Source organism: Triticum urartu, chromosome 2A (assembly GCF_056163025.1).
Source record: "Triticum urartu cultivar PI428250 chromosome 2A, HENAU_Tu73, whole genome shotgun sequence".
Lineage (NCBI taxonomy): Eukaryota > Viridiplantae > Streptophyta > Magnoliopsida > Poales > Poaceae > Triticum > Triticum urartu.
In genome coordinates, this window is record NC_141874.1 from 101,910,009 (window position 1) to 101,924,839 (window position 14,831).

At 48.3% G+C, this 14,831-nt stretch overlaps 1 protein-coding gene across 1 annotated transcript; it reads left to right on the forward strand.

The window, feature by feature from the left end:
- The first annotated feature begins 1,048 nt into the window (after positions 1-1,048).
- Positions 1,049-1,756, forward strand: LOC147984093 (uncharacterized). The gene has a single exon (XM_087540977.1). It carries the CDS (start codon positions 1,049-1,051, stop codon positions 1,754-1,756), a length of 708 nt encoding a protein of 235 aa, XP_087397103.1.
- The last annotated feature ends 13,075 nt before the right edge of the window (positions 1,757-14,831 follow it).

The window sequence follows — 14,831 nt, forward strand, 5'->3', positions numbered from 1 at the left end:
CAATGCCACTGGAGCGTCGCACCAGGACCTCATACATGCTGTACGGTGTGGTGGAATGTCCAAGGAGGTGGCGCGCGTCTCCGGGGTTTGGTCCCCTCCAAGTGACGGCGGCACTGCCTTGCGTGCAGGGGGGGCACACCGCGGAGCCTAGCAATGCCACTGGAGCGTCGCACCAGGACCTCATACATGCTGTACGGTGTGGTGGAATGTCCGAGGAGGCGGCGCGCGTCTCCGGGGTTTGGTCCCCTCCAAGTGACGGTGGCACTGCCTTGCGTGCAGGGGGGGCCACACCGCGGAGCCCCAAGACGGGCGTCTAAGCATGCCTGAACACTTTCACATATGCATCGAGACCCGTGCGATGTTTTGGTGACATAGCTACACCCTGAATCCCCCCACTAACTAGAATTCCATCTGTGTCGACCGTTTCCCCCCTCGATGACACGGCGATAGCGACGTTCGTAACGGGGGGCGATCGATATACCAGCGGGGTATGTTTTTTTAGATAAGGCATAATTATCTTATGCAAAAACAAAAACTAAAATAAAGTAAAAATAACAAAACAAAGTAAAAATAAAAAATGTATGCGGACGGCAAGGCCGTCGACATATGTGTGCACACATGGAGGTGCAGTCCCACAAATCGATGACGTGGCATGGCACATGGATCGATGACGTGGCAGAGGGGCATGGGCCAGGCCTATGCCGACGGCTATGCCGTAGGCATACCTTTGCCATAGATAGTATAGAGAAAAATAAAACTAAAACTAAATAAACATATGCCGATGGCAAGGCCGTCGGCATAGCTGCGCACACGGATTGATGATGTGGCAGAGGGCATGGGCCAGGTCTATGCCGACGGATATGCCGTAGGCATACCTCTGCCATAGATATGCCGACGGCCGCCGTTACCTCCCGTCGGCATAGTTTCAACGCCGTCAAACGGTCAGCGCTGACCGGGTAGGTGGGACAGGGCTATGCCGACGGGCCCCGTAGGCGTATCTCGCCCGGTCCTGACGGCCTCGTCTATGCTGACGGCCCCGTCGACATAGATGGATGTATGCCGACGGCTTTTCTACGCCTACGGCCTGTTCTTGGCCATCGGCATAGGTCCATCTATGCCGACGGGGGCCGTCGGCATAGATGAGGCCGTCGGCGTAAGCAGTTATTCTGGTAGTGCGAGGGGTAACTGGAGGCTCTACCGCCAATTCCGCCCGTACCTCATCCGGGACATCACAGTCAGCCTGCTCAAAGGCTCCATCAAGTACGTCGAGATCGAGGTTTGCCCACGGGCTGCCCCTGACCACCCTCCCGAGTCCTACGTGGAGTGGTTTCGCCAAAAGCGTCGCGAAGAGCAGCACCAGTGCGGAGCGTCTTGTGCAGGCTGGAAGGCCACCACATGGAGCATGTCGACGTCGATTCTTCCATCGGCGGGATGGAACTCTGAATGCACCTTTCATCTTGCTGACATAGCTGTCGACCCAATGCATTCTGAGCTGCTGCCTAGGCCACCGCACGACATCAGCGACAACCCCACCGAGGCAACATTATTGCAACAACTCATCGTTGGCTTCCCCACCCTGAGCATGGATGATGATGTTGTCTACGTGCTGTCTAAGGGCTGCCCCAAGGGTCTGATGGAAGTGGTGATTGCTGTTGACATGAGGAAGAAGAAGGTGCAAGGAGTTGCTAAGATTGTTACTGGAAAGGACTTCACTTTTATGCGTAACTGCACCAGTGAACTCTCCAAATATCTGTAAAGATGGAGGCACGAGAGAAGCTTGGTAAACAAATTGCATGTGATATATGCAAGAATTTACTCAGTAGAAAGAGGCATCCCGGCAGCTGGTCAATGTTTAATGGATAGGAATATTTGCTATTGACAACTTTTTATAGCTGCTGCACAATCTTGGATGTAGTATCTGCTTACTATATATTAAACATTAGTGTAACACCCCGGATGTAACTTTCCCAATTTGTACTCCAACTCTTGCCATTTCCGGTGTTAAGTTAATTTATTTTCTTGGGTTCGGGTCTTTGTCTCCGTGTGTTGTTATCGTTGTCATGCATCTCTTATCATGTCATCATGTGCATTGCATCTGCATACGTGTTCGTCTCATGCATTCGAGCATTTTCCCCGTTGTCCGTTTTGCTTTCCGGCGCTTCGTTCTCCTCTGGTGGTCATTTCTAGCTTTCTTTCATGTGTGGGGATTAAACATTTCCGGATTGGACCGAGACTTGCAAAGCGGCCTTGGTTTACTACCGGTAGACCGCCTGTCAAGTTTCGTATCATTTGGACTTCGTTTGATACTCCAACGGTTAACCGAGGGACCGAAAAGGCCTCGTGTGTGTTGCAGCCCAACACCCCTCCAATTTGGCCCAAAACCCACCTAAGTCTTCTCCATCATCTAGAGCGTTCGATCACGATCGCGTGGCCGAAAACCGCACCTCATTTGGACTCTCCTAGCTCCCTCTATGCCTATTTAAACACCCCCCCGAAATTCGGATCTCCTTCCTCCCCGAAACCCTAGATTTCTCCTCCGCCGCCGCCGGACACGTCCGGACGGACCGGACGCGTCCGCTCCGCCGCCCGCAGCCACTCCGGAGCCGCCACGTGGCACCCGCCACCTCGCCGCCGCCGCGGGCCGGGGAGCCCGGAGCCGGCCCCCACGGCCCGATCCGCCCGCGCCGCCTCCAATCCGCCCGCGCCGCCACCTCCCTCGCCTCCGACGCCCCACCGTCGGCCATCGCTGCCCTGGGACCGCGCCCCTCGCTGGCGCCCGCTCGCCCGCGCCGCCCGAGGCCCCGCCGGCCGCCGCCGCCACCTCCGCCGCCAGATCCGGCCGGGAGTGGCCGGATCCACCTCTCCCGCGCCTCCCCGCCGCTTCTTCGAGCTCGCCGGAGCCGCCGCCGCCTCGCCGGAGTTCTCGGTTCGCGTGCGTGAACAGTAACCCTAGTCTCGGAGGTTGAATTTTTCTCCAAGTCCCTGATATTTTCAGTTCAAGTGCTCATGTTCACAGCCCCCTAACTTTGCATCCGTAGATCCGATTCATGCATATAGCATATCAAAATGTTCATCTTAGAGAGTACATCATTTCATTCCATTACATAATTTTCATTTGAGTTCATCTTAATGCCCGAAATGCTGTTAGAAGAGGGCTACTTGAGTTAATTGTCAGATCTGCTACTCCATTTAGGTTTTTGTCATTTTTGCCATGATTATTGTGTGCATGATATGCCCTGATGCTCTACATGTGTTTTGTTAAGGGTTTTGTCATCTTTCCAGAGGTGCAACCCATGTATTTTTGTGATGTGTGTGGTGACTTGTGCAAGCTTGCAAAGTGGTGCACTTGCTAATTCTGTTTTCAGGGACTTAGTAATTTCTAATTTCACTAAGTCCTGGAGCTGTTCATCTCATGATGCCATATGTTCATGTTGTTTCCTAGTGATCCGTGCCTCTTTTGAGGATGATCAGTAAGGGTGTTTTGTTAATATTGTAGTGCTCTATCCATCCATGTCTTTGTTTGCAATTATGGAGCACCCTAGCTTGAGTCAATCGAGCTCTACTTTTGCTACTTTGTGAATCTGGGCAGATTGTCAACTTGTTTGCAATTTTGCCGATGATGTTGTAGTTGATCCGTGCATGCTATGCTATTGTTCTTGCCATGTCTAGCTTTCATTTTGTGCCTTCTTGAATGGGTGTGTGCTTGTCTTGCCATGACTTGCTCTGTAGTGAGTGCATCGAGCTCGTAAACATGCCTACTTGAGTTATATTTCAGCATGTGCCAGTTTTCACTAAGTCTGAAAACTGATTATGTTTTTGCCATGTTCACATGCTTGCAATTGTATTTTCTGATCCCTTTTGGCTCAAGGTCACTAAGGGACTTTTGTTAAGATTTTTGAGTAGCTCCATGCCATGTTTTACCTTGCCATGTTCAGATCCTGTAGCATGTAGTTGTGTTGCTCCGAAGAGGGCTACCTGATTTGAAATTCCAGACAAGTGTTAATTTCACCAAGTCTGAGATTTGTTTGTCATATGCATTTTTGCCATGCTTGTTTGAACCGGTTAATGGATGTTTTGGCCGTAGCTCAGTGCTAGACTTTTGTTAAGCATCTTGTATGCATCCCTGCCATGTATTTTGTTGTCATGTTTGGTTGCTGTAGCATGTTCATCTCATTGCATTTAGTTGGCTACTTGCTGTAAATCGCAGACCGGTGTCATTTTTGAATCGCTTGCCATTTCCAAACCGTAACTCCGATTCCGGCGTTCTTTATATCGTTTTCAAGAGATTTCGTCTCATCTTTCCAGTGGCACACTTGGATTTCCAAGTTGAATCCAGGTTCATGCTTTTCTTGTCATATCTTGCATTTTGCATCCCGTATCGCATTCCGCATAGCATATCATCATTGCATCATATTGCTTGGTCTTGCACGTGGTTGATTGTATCCTTGTTTGCTTGCTTGTCTTGTTTGGGTAGAGCTGGGAGATGAGTTCTCTAACGAGGAGCCCGTTGAGTTTGCTTTCGAGGATCCAGTCAACTCTGACAACTGTGCAGGCAAGATGATCATACCCTCGAAATACTACTATCTTTGCTATGCTAGTTTGCTCGCTCTTTTGCTATGCCATTGCTACGATGCCTACCACTTGCTTTCAAGCCTCCCAAATTGCCATGTCAAACCTCTAATCCACCATGTCCTAGCAAACCGTTGATTGGCTATATTACCGCTTTGCTCAGCCCCTCTTATAGCGTTGCTAGTTGCAGGTGAAGATTGAAGGCCGTTCCTTGTTGGAACATTTATTTTACTTGTTGGGATATCATTATATTATCTTGTTATCTTAATGCATATATATACTTGGTAAAGGGTGGAAGGCTCGGCCTCTCGCCTAGTGTTTTGTTCCACTCTTGCCGCCCTAGTTTCCGTCATATCGGTGTTATGTTCCCGGATTTTGCGTTCCTTACGCGGTTGGGTTATAATGGGAACCCCTTGATAGTTCGCCTTGATTAAAGCTTTTCCAGCAATGCCCAACCTTGGTTTTACCATTTGCCACCAAGACTTTTTTTCCTTTGGGTTTCCGGAGCCCAAGGGTCATCTTATTTTAACCCCCCCCCGAGCCAGTGCTCCCTTTGAGTGTTGGTCCGAACCGGGCAGCCTGCGGGGCCACCTCGGGGAAACTTGAGGGTTGGTTTTACTCGTAGCTTGACCTATCTGAGTGTGCCCTGAGAACGAGCTATGTGCAGCTCTTATCGGGATTTGTCGGCACATTCGGGCGGTGTTGCTGGTCTTGTTTTAACCTGTCGAAGTGTCTTGAGTAACCGAGATACCGAGTCTGATCGGAACGTCTTGGGAGGAGGTCTATTCCTTCGTTGACCGTGAGAGCTTGTCATGGGCTAAGTTGGGACTCCCCTGCAGGGATTGAACTTTCGAAAGCCATGCCCGCGGTTATGGGCAGATGGGAATTTGTTAATGTCCGGTTGTAGATAACTTGAACCTTAACTTAATTAAAATGAATCAACTGAGTGTGTTACCGTGATGGCCTCTTCTCAGCGGAGTCCGGAAAGTGGACACGGTGTTGGGGTAATGTTTGCGCAGGTTGCTCTCTAGTTTTTCGCTCGCGCTTTGCCTCCTCTTCTCGCTCTCTTTTGCGAATAAGTTAGCCACCATATTTGCTAGTCGCTTGCTGCAGCTCCACATATTTACCTTGCCTTACCTACAAGCTTAAATAGTCTTGATCGCGAGGGTGCGAGATTGCTGAGTCCCTGTGGCTCACAGATTACTATTACACCAGATGCAGGGCCTGATGATTCCGCTCCAGGAGACGCGTATGAGCTCAAGTGGGAGTTCGACGAAGACTCTCATCGTTACTATGTTTCCTTTCCCGATGATCAGTAGTGGTGCCCAGTTGGGGGGTGAATGGGACCGTGTCGCATGTTGGGTTCTCTTTTATTTTAGCGCCATAGTCGGGCCATGAGTGTTTGGATGATGTAATGTTATTTATGTACTTGATTGACGTGGCGAGTGTAAGCGAACTATATTATCTCCCCTTTCATTATTATATTACATGGGATGTTGTGAAGATTGCCTAACTTGCGACATATGCCTTCAATGCGATTATGTCTCTAAGTCGTGCCTCGACACGTGGGAGCTATAGTCACATCGAGGGTGTTACAAGTTGGTATCAGAGCGATCCCCGGCCTTAGGAGCCCCATTGCTTGATCGTTTTTAGCGGCCGAGTTGTGTCTAGAAAAAAATGTTTTGAGTCATTTAGGAATTATATATCGGAGAGTTTAGGAATTCTTTTTACTCCCCAGTCTCCTCATCGCTCTGGTAAGGCATCCTGACGTAGAGTTTTGACTCTTCTCTCCTCAAATTTCACTAAAAAAAAATTAGGATCACGCGGGTATCTTGGAATCGTTCCGATGGTTTTATGATGAGAACATTGTCTTGGTGCCTCCTGTCAGGGGTTTAGTGGAAGTGTCCCGGGGAGTTGAGCTCTAAGGTGTTGTCATCATAATTTTATCGTTGCAGTTCTGGAATACCTGAGTCTAGTACGCCGACATCGAAAATCTCTTTTATGCAGTTCGTTGGTGAGATAACCTCGACGCCACCCAGTACTGAGGCGGGAGTTCGGGAGTATCGCCATAACTTGTATAACGGATGCTTTTCGAAGGTTGAGGTAGATGGTTTCCGAAGGTTTCTTGGTTATGTGTTGAAGGATGGATACAGCTGGATGTAGGATTTGCTAGATTTGGGTGAGATATTATGCTTCCCCTGTATCCCCAACACCTGATTGCATAACCGGAAAGGTTCAGGAGTTTCATAGGTGGGAATTCTAGTAGCTCTAGTTCTTCTTCCACGGATATTGGTTTGAGATTGGGATTTCTTACCGATTATTCGTTCTTGATCCGTACCTTGTTGATTTATTTCTCTACCTTAATTCTACGTGGCTTCTCAATTTATGGATATGTGACCATTTCAAGAGGAATGCATTCGTTCTTTTGTTCGGATGTGAAGACTATATGTTGCAATTTTCATTCCGTTGGATTCAGCTTCAATATTTGTCTGTCAATGTGCTAATGGACGTCAACCTCTTCAGGATGGCTCCTCGAACGCGCACGACTCCGAATCCTGATCCGCCTCCACCTCCACCTCCTCCGAAGGCATGGCAAGCTGTGATGGCCGCAACCAATGCAAACACACAGTTGATCATGCAAATTCTTCAAGAGCGCAATCAAGGCAACCAAGGGAATCAAGGCAGCAATCAGAATCACTTTGCTACACTCAACCAGTTCCTTGCTAACGGGCCAAAGACTTTCAGCAATTGTGTTGAGGAAACCGATGCTGACGATTGGCTTGTGGATCTGTGCAAGCATTTCGAGTGCAGTAACGTCAGGCCTGAGGACTTTGTTAAGTTCGCTTCCTTCCAACTCAAAGATCAAGCTGCAGAATGGTTCCAGCAGTACAAGGATTCCCGAGGTGGACGTGTTATCACTTGGGATGATTTCCGTCGAGATTTCCGAGCTCATCATATTCCGCAGAGCGTGGTTGAAAGTAAGCGTGAGGAATTCCGCAACCTGAAGCAAGGCTCTTTGTCTGTCTATGACTACAACAAGTTGTTCCAGAAGCTCGCCCGCTTTGCCAAGTAGGACGTCCCTGATGAGAAGAGCATGATATACCAGTTCAGGGGTGGTCTCAGAGAAGAAATCCAGCTTGCTCTTGTCCTCTTTAAGCCCTTGAGATACGATGAGTTCTACAACATGGCACTGAAGCAAGAGGTTGCTCAGTTGAAGTGTGATGCTTCCAAGAAGCGAGTCAGAGATGCTACTCCTTCTTCCTCTACTCAAGTGGCCAAGCAGCAGAAGTATTGGCTTCCTCCTCCTCCGTTCCATCAGCCGTTTCAGCAGAAGAGCAAAAGTGGCAGTGGTTCTTCCCACCCATCCAACCCTGGCTTTCAGAACAATACTTCGTCTCAAGCTCCAAGATCGAGTGCTCCGTATCACCGTCCGCTTTCAGAGGTCACGTGCAACAAGTGCCAACAGAAGGGTCACTATGCCAACAAGTGTTTCAACCAGAGGCGTCTTCCTCCTCCTCCTCCTGTCAGATCGGCAAGTACAGCTGTGGTCAAGCATAACCCCAAGCACGCCAAGGTCAACTTGATGAATGCAGCTCAGGCAGAGGATTCTTCAGATGTCATCATGGGTAACCTTCCTATTAATGATATTCCTGCAGGAGTTCTTTTTGACACGGGTGCATCGCATTGTTTCATGTCAAAGCCATTTTTTACCAAGCATGAGTTCGTTTCTTCTCATTTGGGTAAACAAATGGATATTGTTTCTCCTGGCAAACGTTTAAGTGCAAGTCTGGAGGTGCCAGATGTTACTATCACCTTGGGTGACTACAAGTTCCTTTCTTCCCCAATGGTTCTTGGTAACTCGGATATTGATCTTATTCTCGGAATGGATTGGCTTTCTAAGCACAAGGCACATCTTGATTGTGGTGCCAGGCAGATTCAATTGACTCATTCGTCTGAGGATGTTATTGTCTTTGCCGCTCGGGATAATACCATCCGTCTGTTTTCTCTCAACGAGAAGGGTGAATTGGACGCTATCTCGCAAATTCCAGTCGTTTGCGAATATCAAGACGTCTTTCCAGAAGAGCTTCCAGGAATGCCTCCGCACCAGCCAGTTGAATTCGTTATTGATCTTGAGCCTGGTACGGAACCTGTGTGCAAACGTCCTTAAAAGCTCGGACCTGAAGAGTTGAAGGAGCTGAAGAAGCAACTCGATATTCAAGAGAAAATGGGTCTTATCCGGCCTAGTTCTTCTCCGTGGGGTTGTGGTGTTCTTTTTGTGAAGAAGAAGGATGGAACGGACCGACTTTGTGTTGATTACCGTCCATTGAACAAGAAGACCATCAAGAACAAATACCCACTTCCCAACATCAATGAGCTCTTCGAACAACTCAAAGGTGCTCGAGTATTCTCCAAGCTTGATCTCCGCATGGGTTATCATCAGATTTGAATCCATGAGCAAGATATTCCCAAGACGGCTTTCAGGGCAAGCTTTGGTTCATATGAATACACTTTCATGTCTTTCGGCCTCGTCAACGCTCCTCCGACGTTCTCTCGCATGATGAACTTCATCTTCAACGCCTACACCAATGACTTCGTTTTGGTCTATCTCGACGACATTCTGGTTTTCTCAAAGAACAAGGAAGATCATGCCAAGCGTGGCAATGATGCTATATTCGTTGTCATCGACAAACTCACCAAAGTGGCTCACTTTCTGCCTATTAAAGAGTCGATCACTGCAGCTCAATTGGCGGAACTCTATACCTCTCATATTGTCTCTCTGCACGGTATTCCACAAGTGATCTCTTCAGATCGTGGCAGCATCTTTACATCGAAGTTTTGGGATTCTTTTCAGAAGGCCATGGACACTAACATCCGCTTCAGCACAGCTTTCCATCCTCAAACTAGCGGTCAAGTCGAGCGTGTCAACCAGATTCTTGAAGATATGCTCAGGGCTTGTGTGATCTCCTTCGGCATGAAGTAGGAGGATTGTCTTCCATATGCTGAATTCTCCTACAACAACAGTTTTCAAGCAAGTTCGGGCAAGGCCCCTTTTGAAATTCTGTATGGCAGGAAGTGCCGTACCCCTCTCAACTGGTCTGAAACCGGTGAACGTCAGCTTTTGGGTAATGACTTAATCACAGAGGTAGAGGAAATGTGCAAAGTCATTCGTGATAACCTCAAAGCAGCCCAATCCCGTCAGAAGAGCTACTATGATAGTAAGCACCGTGATTTGGCTTTCGAGATCGGAGATCATGTTTACCTCCGCGTCTCTCCTATGAAAGGTACTCGTCACTTCGGTATCAAAGGGAAGCTTGCCCCCAGATACGTGGGACCTTTCAAGATTGTCAGCAAGAGAGGCGACCTCGCCTATCAACTCGAGCTTCCTTCAAACTTTGCAAATGTTCATGACGTGTTCCATGTCTCTCAGCTTCGAAAGTGCTTCAAGACTCCTGACCGGACCGTCAACTTCGAGGACATTGAGCTCCAAGAAGTTCTCTCTTATCGTGAGCACCCAGTTGCTATTCTTGAAGAGACAGAACGCAAGACTCGCAACAAGTCAATCAAATTTCTCAAAGTCAAGTGGTCACACCATTCCGACCGTGAAGCTACCTGGGAACGCGAGGATCACCTCCGTTCTGAGTACCCGGCGTTCTTTCAGTCCTAGATCTCGGGACGAGATCCTTTCGTAGTGGTGGAGTGTTGTAACACCCCGGATGTAACTTTCCCAATTTGTACTCCAACTCTTGCCGTTTCCGGCGTTAACTAAATTTATTTTCTCGGGTTCGGGTCTTTTTCTCCGTGTGTTGTTATCATTTTCATGCATCTCTTATCATGTCATCATGTGCATTGCATCTGCATACGTGTTCGTCTCATGCATTCGAGCATTTTCCCCGTTGTCCGTTTTGCTTTCCGGCGCTTCATTCTCCTCCGATGGTCATTTCTAGCTTTCTTTCGTGTGTGGGGATTAAACATTTCCGGATTGGACCGAGACTTGCCAAGCGGCCTTGGTTTACTACCGGTAGACCGCATGTCAAGTTCCGTATCATTTGGACTTCGTTCGATACTCCAACGGTTAACCGAGGGACCGAAAAGGCCTCATGTGTGTTGCAGCCCAACACCCCTCCAATTTGGCCCAAAACCCACCTAAATCTTCTCCATCATCTAGAGCATTCGATCATGATCGCGTGGCCGAAAACCGCACCTCATTTGAACTCTCCTAGCTCCCTCTATGCCTATTTAAACACACCCCCCCCCCGAAATTCAGATCTCCTTCCTCCCCGAAACCCTAGATTTCTCCTCTGCCGCCGCCGGACACGTCCGGACGGACCGGACGCGTCCGCTCCGCCGCCCGCAGCCACTCCGAAGCCGCCACGTGGCACCCGCCACCTCGCCGCCGCCGCGGGCCGGGGAGCCCGGAGCCGGCCCCCGCGGCCCGATCCGCCCGCGCCGCCACCTCCCTTGCCTTCGACGCCTCGCCGACGCGCCGCCGCGTCGGCCATCACCGCCCCGGGCCCGCGCCCCTCGCCGGCGCCCGCTCGCCCGCGCCGCCCGAGGCCCCGCCGGCCGCCGCCGCCACCTCCGCCGCCAGATCCGGCCGGGAGTGGCCGGATCCACCTCTCCCGCGCCTCCCTGCCGCTTCTTCGAGCTCGCCGGAGCCGCCGCCACCTCGCCGGAGTTCTCGGTTCACGTGCGTGAACAGTAACCCTAGATCTCGAAGGTTGAATTTTTCTCCAAGTCCCTGATATTTTCAGTTCAAGTGCTCATGTTCGCAGCCCCGTAACTTTGCATCCGTAGATCCGATTCATGCATACAGCATATCAAAATGTTCATCTCAGAGAGTACATCATTTCATTCCATTGCATCATTTTCATTTGAGTTCATCTTGATGCCAGAAATGCTACTCCATTTAGGTTTTTGTCATTTTTGCCATGATTATTGTGTGCATGATATGCCCTGATGCTCTACATGTGTTTTGTTAAGGGTTTTGTCATCTTTCCAGAGGTGCAACCCATGTATTTTTGTGATGTGTGTGGTGACTTGTGTAAGCTTGCAAAGTGGTGCACTTGCTAATTCTGTTTTCAGGGACTTAGTAATTTCTAATTTCACTAAGTCCTGGAGCTGTTCATCTCATGATGCCATATGTTCATGTTGTTTCCTAGTGATCCGTGCCTCTTTTGAGGATGATCAGTAAGGATGTTTTGTTAATATTGCAGTGCTCTATCCATCCATGTCTTTGTTTGCAATTATGGATCACCCTAGCTTGAGTCAATCGAGCTCTACTTTTGCTACTTTGTGAATCTGGGCAGATTATCAACTTGTTTGCAATTTTGCCGATGATGTTGTAGTTGATCCGTGCATGCTATGCTATTGTTCTTGCCATGTCTAGCTTTCATTTTGTGCCTTCTTGAATGGGTGTATGCTTGTCTTGCCATGACTTGCTCTGTAGTGAGTGCATCGAGCTCGTAAACATGCCTACTTGAGTTATATTTCAGCATGTGCCAGTTTTCACTAAGTCTGAAAACTGATTATGTTTTTGCCATGTTCACATGCTTGCAATTGTATTTTCTGATCCCTTTTGGCTCAAGGTCACTAAGGGACTTTTGTTAAGATTTTTGAGTAGCTCCATGCCATGTTTTACCTTGCCATGTTCAGATCCTGTAGCATGTAGTTTTGTTGCTCCGAAGAGGGCTACCTGATTTGAAATTCCAGACAAGTGTTAATTTCACTAAGTGTGAGATTTGTTTGTCATATGCATTTTTGCCATGCTTGTTTGAACCGGTTAATGGATGTTTTGGCCGTAGCTCAGTGCTAGACTTTTGTTAAGCATCTTGTATGCATCCCTGCCATGTATTTTATTGTCATGTTTGGTTGCTGTAGCACGTTCATCTCATTGCATTTAGTTGGCTACTTGCTGTAAATCGCAGACCGGTGTCATTTTTGAATCGCTTGCCATTTCCAAACCGTAACTCCGATTCCGACGTTCTTTATATCGTTTTCAAGCGATTTCGTCTCATCTTTCCAGTGGCATACTTGGATTTCCAAGTTGAGTCCAGTTTCATGCTTTTCCTGTCATATCTTGCATTTTGCATCCCGCATCGCATTCCGCATAGCATATCATCATTGCATCATATTGCTTGGTCTTGCACGTGGTTGATTGTATCCTTGTTTGCTTGTTTGTCTTGTTTGGGTAGAGCCGGGAGACGAGTTCGCTAACGAGGAGCCCGTTGAGTTTGCTTTCGAGGATCCAGTCAACTCTGACAACTGTGCAGGCAAGATGATCATACCCTCGAAATCACTACTATCTTTGCTATGCTAGTTTGCTCGCTCTTTTGCTATGTCATTGCTACGATGCCTACCACTTGCTTTCAAGCCTCCCAAATTGCCATGTCAAACCTCTAATCCACTATGTCCTAGCAAACCGTTGATTGGCTATGTTACCGCTTTGCTCAGCCCCTCTTATAGCGTTGCTAGTTGCAGGTGAAGATTGAAGGCCGTTCCTTGTTGGAACATTTATTTTACTTGTTGGGATATCATTATATTATCTTGTTATCTTAATGCATCTATATACTTGGTAAAGGGTGGAAGGCTCGGCCTCTCGCCTAGTGTTTTGTTCCACTCTTGCCGCCCTAGTTTCCGTCATGTCGGTGTTATGTTCCCGGATTTTGCGTTCCTTACGCGGTTGGGTTATAATGGGAACCCCTTGATAGTTCGCCTTGATTAAAGCTTTTCCAGCAATGCCCAACCTTGGTTTTACCATTTGCCACCTAGCCTTTTTTTCCTTTGGGTTTCCGGAGCCCAAGGGTCATCTTATTTTAACCCCCCCCCCCCCCGAGCCAGTGCTCCCTTTGAGTGTTGGTCCGAACCGGGCAGCCTGCGGGGCCACCTCGGGGAAACTTGAGGGTTGGTTTTACTCGTAGCTTGACCTATCTGAGTGTGCCCTGAGAACGAGATGTGCAGCTCCTATCGGGATTTGTCGGCACATTCGGGCGGTGTTGCTGGTCTTGTTTTAACCTGTCGAAGTGTCTTGAGTAACCGAGATACCGAGTCTGATCGGAACGTCTTGGGAGGAGGTCTATTCCTTCGTTGACCGTGAGAGCTTGTCATGGGCTAAGTTGGGACTCCCCTGCAGGGATTGAACTTTCGAAAGCCGTGCCCGCGGTTATGGGCAGATGGGAATTTGTTAATGTCCGGTTGTAGATAACTTGAACCTTAACTTAATTAAAATGAATCAACTGAGTGTGTTACCGTGATGACCTCTTCTCGGCGGAGTCCGGAAAGTGGACACGGTGTTGGAGTAATGTTTGCGCAGGTTGCTCTCTAGTTTCTCGCTCGCGCTTTGCCTCCTCTTCTCGCTCTCTTTTGCGAATAAGTTAGCCACCATATTTGCTAGTCGCTTGCTGCAGCTCCACATATTTACCTTGCCTTACCTACAAGCTTAAATAGTCTTGATCGCGAGGGTGCGAGATTGCTGAGTCCCTGTGGCTCACAGATTACTATTACACCAGATGCAGGGCCTGATGATTCCGCTCCAGGAGACGCGTATGAGCTCAAGTGGGAGTTCGACGAAGACTCTCATCGTTACTATGTTTCCTTTCCCGATGATCAGTAGTGGTGCCTAGTTGGGGGGTGAACGGGACCGTGTCGCATGTTGGGTTCTCTTTTATTTTGGCGCCGTAGTCGGGCCATGAGTGTTTGGATGATGTAATGTTATTTATGTACTTGATTGACGTGGCGAGTGTAAGCCAACTATGTTATCTCCCCTTTCATTATTATATTACATGGGATGTTGTGAAGATTGCCTAACTTGCGACATAGCCTTCAATGCGATTATATCTCTAAGTCATGCCTCGACACGTGGGAGCTATAGTCGCATCGAGGGTGTTACAATTAGTTTGATATTTTCTTTAATAATGTAAATGAACTCTTGTGGTACTTTGCTTTAAGAACAAGAAGTAGATGTTCTCTATCAAATGGCTGCACTACGATGCCTTGAGGCTTTCTTTCACAAAAATGCCTATAAATGCTTGCTGAGCAAATAGTTATTTAGGTTGTCAGTGGAGATTGAACGTATGTGGACACAAATTCTACACAACAAATACTTATAATCTAAGATGTTAGCCCAGGTTACCGTAAGCCCTTCTGAAAGGGGCTAATGAGGGTAAAGGACACCTTTTTCCGTAGAGTGAAATTTGTTGTTGATAACGGCACAACAATGAGATTTTGAGAAGACACGTGGTTAGGGAAGACACCTCTAGCCTCAG

Coding starts and splice junctions, on each gene's coding strand:
- LOC147984093 (XM_087540977.1), top strand. CDS start 1,049: ATGGATGTATGCCGACGGCTTTTCTACGCCTACGGCCTGTTCTTGGCC.